This window comes from Aedes aegypti, chromosome 2 (genome assembly GCF_002204515.2).
Source record: "Aedes aegypti strain LVP_AGWG chromosome 2, AaegL5.0 Primary Assembly, whole genome shotgun sequence".
NCBI lineage: Eukaryota > Metazoa > Arthropoda > Insecta > Diptera > Culicidae > Aedes > Aedes aegypti.
In genome coordinates, this window is record NC_035108.1 from 182,484,646 (window position 1) to 182,494,187 (window position 9,542).

Here is a 9,542-nt window from a genome sequence, read left to right on the forward strand (position 1 = left end):
CAGGACTTGGTCATTTTCATTCCGACCTCGCTTCACTTGATATTCCGGCGAACAATTTCTTCGAAGAGAATAAATTTTCTTCCATTACACACGCCGCCTACAGTAGGCGAATTCCGGCGCGTATTTTCTTCGAAGGGAAGAAATTCTCTTCCATTACTGACTAGCAAGAAAATTGTCTTTTCTTCGAAGAAAATACGCGAAGGAATTCATCCACAGGATAAATGATACCAGTAACAATTGCCCATTATATTCACAACTTGCATGATTCGTTTTGAGGCACTTGTTTAACAGCGATGTTTACTCCTAAACTTAGAAGCTGAAATTTTCACAAGTCTTTGACGTTTACAAAGTGAGTCAAATATGTTTGTGTTTACTCAAAAGTGAGTAAGGTCGTTTTCTTTCATGATTGAGTAAAAAGTTACTCACTTTGATAAAATAAAGTTACTCACTTTTGACAGCTTACTTGAAACTTCAAAAGTGAGTCAAACTTACTCTCTTTTGAGTAGATTTGAACGAGCGTGTAGAACCGTTTTATGCCGCTAGTATTTGTAAACATAGCACATGCATATTTGTTTACCCACGCGAACTACAACAAAAAAGCATAACATAAGAAACGTACACAAATTTTTCATTGCTTCTTTTCGATAGCCGTTATCTTACTTCTCCCAAACCGGCTCTCTGTTAATTTAATCAATACCATTAGTACCCAGTCTGTTTTACTGGATGACTGTTGAATTCTTAGTTTTAGACTCAAATCTTTTTTCTAACTTTTCCCGTCATGGGAATCACGTCCAATCTAACGTTGTTAACAGTGATAAGTGTGTTTGCGGCATTATTCTCTATAATTTACCAGGCCTATCTAGCATCAAACGATCTAAAAAGTCTGACGAAGATTTTGCAAAATCTCAAAGCCTTGGAACATGAATTCAAGGTCGACAAGCCACGGGTTGCGATAGGCTACGGGTCGTGCAGTGATCTATATGTGAAGGCTGTAGATTTTCTTAATTTTACCAGCGGAATCGAGGAATCACTATCACAAGAAACATTGAACATAGACGACATCTCTACCGAGGATGACTTTTTGCAGAGTTTTGCATATTACTTCCAGCGTGGCGCTGCTGCAGAGTGAGTATTGATAAGCCAAATAAATGTGTGTGAATACCTAATATGAAATACCTGTGATTTTCATTTTCAGACGATTCACTTCCAACAGAAATTTATTTCAGAACTTCGTGAGATTAGCGAAAAAATCTCAAACAGCTGAGCCGCGATGGGCTTTGGGCGGAAACGCCCCGGTAATTGGATCTAGACTAGCTGCTGAGGGTGCCGATGTGGTTTTGGGCGCAAAAATGTCGTCCAAGTAAGTGTTTCTTAATTTAGTGACGTACATAGTCAATGAGAATCGCGGTCATACAACTGTCCATGATTCATTTTTTCGGAAGATATCTTTGTCTTCCAGAAGCTAGCAATAGTTCTCCGGAAAGACCCTGAAATTTATTTGTTTTAGTCACCTATAATGCGACCCTCTGTAATCTTCATATTATTCAATTTTGGAGAGAGTTTGGTGTTTCTTGACCAAGTATCATTCAATTAGTGGACTATATAATGCAAACTATTTTGGGAATCAGATTTATATTGAAATTTGGCAATATTTTCTTCAGAAAATGAGCACAATTTCAATTAGAATGCTTTCAATCAAGTATCCTCATTTATTTGAAAGTCAAAGGGAATCCTCATGTTAAGCATTCTGATGATTTTAAATTAAATGTTCATGAAAAATTACCAGGGAAGTTATTCTTCGCAAATCAAAGAATAAGTGCTCTGAAGACACCAACATGATTCGATGTATCCAGCACTTTCGCACTTATCGGACAACACTTCGCAGTCCAGTGGTGAAAGAAATATTGTGTATTTCTTTCACTACTGGACTGCGAAGAGCGGCTTCATAAGTGCGAAAATGCGAATAAAAGTGCGGGATTGCATCGAATCATTCCGGTGTCATCAGCGGGGTTATTGTTTGGACTTCAAGGAATAACCCCGCTGAAGACACCGACTCGATTTGAAGCAATAGCGCACTTTTATTAGCATTTCCGCACTTGTAAAAACTTCTGCTATAGTTCAGTGGTGAAAGAAATGCGCAATACATAATATTGATTAGGTCCTAAATCAATTTGACAATCTATAATCTTCAAGTTGAAGATGTAACATATAGGGTGAATTACGGCTTCGGCACCATCCGACTATTATCAGCAACCAAATTTCAAACGCCAAATACACCGTATTTTTCTACCAAAGCACACCAATGAAAACATTCAGATGATTCTTTATTCTGTCAGCTTCCCACTGACGAGATTTTCGAGACTGAACAAACATTTTTGCCAAAGATGTGATCAATTCAAATGAATTCGCCTCAAAATGCGGCTGATTTGGATCTGCCGAAGAGATTCACCTACACCTTCTTATGGGAAAGCTGCCGATGAAAACGAGGCTGCCGACAATAGTCACGCTGACAAGACCTATTCGAAACGTTTCCAAAAAGCTTTTAACAATTCTGTGAATCGATAGAGGATTAAGTAGCGCATAAATGTGAACAGACAAACAAGTAATTTGGTTCCTGATGTCCGAGAAAATTGCAAAAGTAGCACGGCATCGACTTAGACTGACGAGAATACGTATATTCCCCTACATCATGCTATGGTACAGCCATGCTTTCAGCTGCAACCGTGGTGATCATTTGAGGTATTTGTTCACTTATACCAATAAGCCAAACGTGGCAGTTGAGGGGCTACAAGAAGTCCTTTAAATCACCTTAACGTATTGATTTTACTTATAATCATTATTATTTTCAGACTCAAATCTCACCTAAGACCAGATGTGCGACTGACCGGCAGTCTGATAGAAGATGACGATATCCATCTAATTTTGGAGTACAAAACTGGCGACGAATGGGGAACACTGAAATCTCCACGAGCAAACCGATACATTCTTCACAATGATCACCATAACCCTTTAATAAGCTCGCTAGAAGAATTTGAACAAGCACTGCCAGGATTTAATCCACATCTTTTCGTAGTCAGTGGCCTTCAGATGATGGACAATTATTTTTATGAAAAAGGGGTTCGGGAATCAAGGATCAAAAAAGTTCGTAATCAAATGGAGACTCAATCTCCTAATACGTCAATCCACTTCGAAATGGCCAGTTTCGTTGAATTGGAACTGATTCAACTATTGTTAAAAGATGTTATGCCATACTGTGACTCCATCGGCATGAATGAACAAGAATTGGACAATTTGAGGCAGGTCTTAGAGTTTGGTCAGATCTCACTAGTTGCCGATTGCAATCCTCGCGTTGCGATATCACTCGACCAGGCTAGATCTGTTTTTAAAATGCTCAACGAGGATTACTTCAAGCATCGATCTAGCGACTCTAGGCGGCGAATGATTACTCGGATTCATTTGCATACTTTAGCTTACCAGGCCATACTCATAGTCAAAAATAACCGATGGAAGAATACTAAGAATGCAGCGGCCAAAGCGTCTCTGACCGCACATCGTCATGTATGTGCCAGTTCAATCGTTAATCCGGATGCTGCATTCCGACTGTTGGACGATAGTTTTGCAACATCTGCGCAGGAAGGAGCTGATCGCATTCCGTTCTCCGAAGAAGACCCAGTTTCTTGCTGGGATGAAACATTTAATTTTGATGGACAGCCACCAGTTGAGGTGCAAATCTGTGTTGCGCCTGTGCTAATTTGCAAGATTGCAAAACAAACCGCTGGAGCCGGTGATAATATTTCCGGAGCAGGACTGATATTACAAATTTAAAAATAAAATTCTCTTTACATTCCAATTCAATAAACGAATAACTGAAACTTTTTAATTTCCCTAACGTTACTTATGTTTGAACATTCCTACATTACCTAGAAAAAATACATAATCTTTTTTAAATTTAAGACTTCTTGTGTTTTCTTCATCATGTATGTGCCATTTCTTTCAGCTGAATTGAAAAGTAGTCTCTGTTCAAATTTTGGCAAGCACTCATCAAAGATAATGAGATTGCAGTTCAAATGCCGTACAGGTTCAAAATTGTAATTAATCCAACGCTGAGACAATCCGCTATATTTTTCAGTGTATATTAAGAAAACTATCACAACTTCAAGTAAATATGTGATTAACTTTATTTGAAAATTGTTACTGTCAGAAAGCGTACAAAGTAAGATTAACTCATTGCCTATCGAATGAGCCGTAGAGAGCTTTAAATGGACTTATATTTGCAAAGACAAGGACAAAACTTGTTGTTTGCTTTTCAGGGGGTGATCCAGGTTCAACAAATTGGCTTGTTTAGGGGTATCCTTTTTTTTATATATTCTGATTCTACGTTAAAAACTGAGCCAGAATCCAAAGTTTCATAATTTTCCGTGCCCTGGAACTATTTTTAAAACACGTTTGAATTTCGTATGGAAATCGCGTTTGAATCACCCCTCGGCAAATTTTACTCCGGGACGAGCTGTCATTATGTAAATGGAAATGTCATTGCGTCGACGGAATTAAATCTATTTTAATCATTTACTATATCAAAATTAAGATATTAAAGCGCAATAAAATCGTGTTACACTTGGAAAACTGTGCTCTTTGGATCAGGCTGCGAAAAACTGCGAATTTTTTATCACTAAACAACCCAATTATTGCACATAATTCTCAAAAACAGAGATCGAAATTTAAAAAAAAAAAAAAAAGTTGATAATAAATCTTTTAATGTTTGTTTTGGAAGGTCCCATTTACACCGGACATGAAGATTTTTTATTAATTAATTACATGTTTTACGTAGGGCACATGTAAAATTATCATATTTTGTGTCTAATACATTCCTAGTCGTTATGAATTTCCCTTTGAAAATCTTACCACAAATTACTACACTTACCCCGGATTCTCACTTGCCCCGAGCTACCTTATTACTTGTTTGCGTTATAAATCACAAGAACACAATTATACATTGTATGTTATACACAATTCATGCAAAAGAATTAGGCTATTTATTTAGCAATAGCGGGTTAGAAAAAGTGGTGATCAACTACCCACCGTACTTACTTGTATTACCCAGAGTCTATGGATGGAGAGTTACGCAAAGAGAACTAGCAACAAGTTCCTCAATAACAAAACATTCAATTATTCTGGCAACCTATTTTACTGTAGGCGCTTTCCAGCTTCATACAAATGCATTCTCAGCTCGAATGTTTGTTTCCAAAGTTTGACAAACAAAACTAAAATTGATCTCTGGTTTGGTACGATAATACTCTATGCCCAGGGAAGTCAAGGAAAATTCCAATACGAAAAGATCCTGGACCGACCGGGAATCGAACCCAGACACCTTCAGCATGCCTTTGCTTTGTAGCCGCGGACTCTAACCACTCGGCTAAGGAAGGCCCCTAGTGTAGGTGCAAGGTATTCCCTTGAATTTCTAGTGTAGTTGTCATTTTCATCTAAATTTTTAGGGAAACAGATTTGAAATACAGATATTAGGCTCCATATCATGGAGAGATACAGATAATTAATCAATGAAAAGTTAGGCCCCAAGCACAATGTGAACGGCAACGCGGTACAACGGCAAAACGGCATGCCCATCTTGATCTACACTTTACTTATCAATCCCAAGTTGACTAAATCCTTTTCAACATTGACTTGACAAGTAGAGTGTAGCTCAAGATGGGCTTGCCGTTTTGCCGTTGTACCGCGCTGCCGCTCATTCTGTGCTTGGGGCTTTACAGTATTTTATGCGGCAACTCTGCTTGAAATATCTCGAGCTTATCTAACAGGGTCAATTACGTCAATACAGAAGTCGAAATAAAGTAAATCGTTTCTCTTGTTAAACATTTATTTATTATTCTCCAAATAGCGTAAAAATACGTAACTACTGAACAAGCGATCATCAGTCATAGCGCAGTGAAAAAATATTGGCCACACAATCACCTCATGCTAATCATAGCTACATTAAAATGAACATTGTTTTCATGATACGACCAGATACACCTAATAAAAATTTGAGTACAACATGACTCAATTTGAAATTGATTTGAACATTAATCGATTTGAACTTTGCGGACTTATTACAATAATAAAATCAGAGAATGTTAAAATGATACCGTCCTTAATGTTGTTAAGGCGCGATCAATGGCTGACTCACTCCGTTCATTTGCAACCAAGATTTTGGAAGCGTAATCAGTCAACTTCATGAGCTAGCTAGATCCTATAATATAGTTAGTAGATTGACACGTTTCATACATTGTTCAAAAGATATCCAAGACAAGAATGGCAATCATTGATATCCTCGCAATCTGTAGCCATCGATTTCAATTTTGCATGAAAACGCTCAATTCTATCTTTTCCCAGAGCTGTGGATCCATTTTTCAGTGCGGTGTTGGCATGATATGACAGAATTTTGAAACAGTGCCTGCGTATGGAGTTGTGAGCGTAATTATCCCAGACCGGGGTTGAGCGAACGTAGTTCCATGCCATGAGTACATAATCCAGTAGAGCATCCCAATGTTTCGAGTTCTGCAGTGTTTGGCCCTGATCGATAAGAGTTCTACGAAATAAGAAAAAAATAGGTTATTCAATGGATTACGAATAAATCACAAGAGTTTCAACAATTGCGTTACAGTCCTTCTTCAGATATTACTTTTTGAATGCAGCCAAATGCGTTGCAGCCCTAGCATAAGCCGGACTATCTGTTTTGCTAACCAAGCGCGTCGCAGGAAGACTTTTACAAATATTTTTCTTCTGGTAGCATAACTGTTCCTCCAATGGTGCTATGTCGGGAATGGGTAATTCAGATCGGATGATTTCCTCGAATCTTGGATTTGTCTGTACCATTCCAGTTATCATAGCAATCAGCTGTTCCTGACTGAATCCTCTGAGTAATGTTTCCAGAGGAACTTCGTCTTTGGAGCGATTCATCGACCCCTCCTGCAAACGTATCTTTTTCGCACTTCCAAGGGCTCCTTTGGATGGTGTGTTTCTTTTATTCGTTGGCGAAGGGTAACTCGTCTCAGCTTCCGAAACACGAGTGTTGGACAACTCCTTGATTAACGAACGTTTTCGAGGGGAGCTTCTTAGCGTCATAGCCGAAATATTTTTGGTTGGTGTCTTGTTCGGGGACTGGAATCCCTTTTCTGGGCTCCACATAATGGGGACTCGACGACGTCCCCGCTGCTGGATGACAGCTTCATCTGGAGACATCCTGGGTGAGAGATAGCTATCCGGAATATTGGCAGCGGGACTATCGATCAGACCAGGATTCAATGCATTTCTTCTATTTACTCCAAGTGAAGCAGATGCCGGGTGCAGAATACCCAACTCTGTTGCAATTTCAGTAAGCGCCGGTCGAATACGATGAGGTGTGTCAAGATTTGCCATTCTTTAATATGCTGTTGAATATTGGAACAAATCCATAAATTATCCTTTGAAAACACAACAGACACAAAAGTTACTTACTTTTCGACGATAAACAATCACAAATTTGAACAAATCATTGGATGAAAATAAATTACATTCTAGACTCGTCCAGTAAAACACTATTTTTCCAGGATTTCACTCGATGAATAAGTTTAACGACTAAAGTTATGTTTATGGTTTTGTTTTCCCGCCCGAACTGATTTTTCCAGCAGTTTCGCAGCCGTTTGTCGGCTTTCTTGCAGATAACACTGAAAAAAAAAACATTGCAATACGATAGCTCTTCGCAATGGGTAAAAAGCACCCACTTAAAAAAATCTACCCATAACAATATCTAAACAAATTAGATTCTTTTGTCGTATTGTGCAGCCACTTCACTGTTGGATTATCTTATCCACTTCGTAAGTACTGTACAAAAGGATAGGACAAGCAATCCCCAAGAAATACTTCAGCTGTCCAAATTACTTGAGCTGTATCCAGTTGACAAGTAGAGCGAAAGTTCGTAACGTTTCATAACGCCTGCCGTGCAAATCAAATGGAGCTGTCATTTTTCCGTACGGAAGAATGCTTGAAAAATAGCTTTAAAAAAACAATGAGATATATTGTTATTTTACAGACAAACAGACGTAACAGCTAGAAAAAAGTCAATTTAAAACATAGTCACGTGAAAATTTACGCCCGATGCTAAAAATACTTCATTTGGCCAACTGCGAACTAGGTGGCGGTAGTAAGCAAATGTCAATTTCGAACAAAAGTGATGCCGCTCCACGAGCACGGATAATTTTGGAAATACTTTTAGAGGTATTATTTAATACAACTGTGGCATTTTTTAATTAATGCTTTGTCCAGCGTTTGAAACACAGAGAAACAGACGTAACACTTAGAACAAATTGCGATTAAAATCATAGTCGCGAAAACATGTACGCCCAATGCTAAAAACACTGTAGCTGGCCGATGGACCAACAGGTGGCGGTAGTGTGTAAACGTCAAACACGAACAAAAATGACGCGAGCGCTGCGGGTGGTCGATTAACCACCTACCATATATTCGAATCGATCGTTAAAAAGTTGGTCGATGGACATCGATGAGAGTGTGACGTCTGTTTGTCTGTGTTTGAAATATGCATCATCAACATATGTTTTATGCTTTGCCATACATTTTTGAAAATTATTACATTCAATGGATTATTGTGTGCGTATAGCACAGACAAACAGACGTAACAGCTAGAACAGTTATCAATTTAAAACATAGTCACGTGAACATTTACGCCCAATGCTAAAAATACTTGGCCAACCGTGAACTACACGCTAAGAACAGTCTACCCAAATATGGGTAAAGTTTACCCATAATCGCCAAAAAGTGCACACACTCATTTTATGGGTAAAGTATGTTTACCCATAAATAGGTAAACTGCCAATACCCATATATGGGTATATTAGCACGGAAGCAATTATTTGAAAAATACGCAAAAATGAGTAGTTTAGTAGACTTTTTCACTCGCCTAATTGATTTTCATAATAATTTTAAAAATAATTCATTTTTTTTATTAACATACAAATCCAAACTTTATTCAGAAACAAAGCTAATAAGATGGACTAATATCACTGCCATCCAAAAGTTATAAAGTGTATCGTGACACATCGCATTTTAAATAAACGAAATCTGCCACCACCAAACGATTTTATACAGAAATGCCATTCTATGGAGTTGCTGTCTCCCAGTTTTGAAATTACATCTAGCCATTTAGCAGGCCCGACATTTCCAGTTGTTTTGGCGCCGTGACGAAAAATATTGACAGCATATTTATATAAGTTACAAAACTGGAATTAAAAAATACATCGTTATAATTTCGGTTCCTGGCAAGGCTCTGTATATGACTGCATAAAACCTACTCACCTCCGACAGAAATCAAAATTTTTCTTCAGGGTTTCAAATCAATTTATCTAAACTGCTTAAAAAAAGAAATTCTATTTTGTTTGTCGCACTATCTATGACTGTTCACAATTCAATTTTTCATCCAAATATGGGTAATCTCAATTGGGTCCTAAAATTTTTAATGAAATCTTGTTTTTATTCAATAACACGAAAGAGCA

The 9,542-nt window shown here is 38.0% G+C and overlaps 2 protein-coding genes across 3 annotated transcripts; one reads left to right on the forward strand and one right to left on the reverse strand.

Moving 5' to 3' along the window:
• Positions 1-565: 565 nt before the first annotated feature.
• Positions 566-3,880, forward strand: LOC110676244 (ADP-dependent glucokinase). Its single transcript, XM_021843338.1, has 3 exons — positions 566-1,125; positions 1,196-1,360; positions 2,850-3,880. Exons 1-3 carry the CDS (start codon positions 779-781, stop codon positions 3,823-3,825), a joined length of 1,488 nt encoding a protein of 495 aa, XP_021699030.1. The 5' UTR covers positions 566-778; the 3' UTR covers positions 3,826-3,880.
• A 1,967-nt stretch (positions 3,881-5,847) lies between these two features.
• LOC5573276 lies at positions 5,848-7,991 on the reverse strand. 2 transcript variants are annotated; one of them, XM_021843339.1, is made up of 4 exons: positions 7,758-7,991; positions 7,492-7,700; positions 6,677-7,424; positions 5,848-6,583 (listed from the first exon to the last, which is right to left on the reverse strand). In XM_021843339.1, exons 3-4 carry the CDS (start codon positions 7,411-7,413, stop codon positions 6,274-6,276), a joined length of 1,047 nt encoding a protein of 348 aa, XP_021699031.1. In that variant the 5' UTR covers positions 7,414-7,424; positions 7,492-7,700; positions 7,758-7,991; the 3' UTR covers positions 5,848-6,273. The 2 variants fall into 2 exon arrangements, with proteins under 2 accessions (XP_021699031.1, XP_001654489.1); XM_001654439.2 differs by having other exon boundaries at positions 7,492-7,991.
• Positions 7,992-9,542: the final 1,551 nt, after the last annotated feature.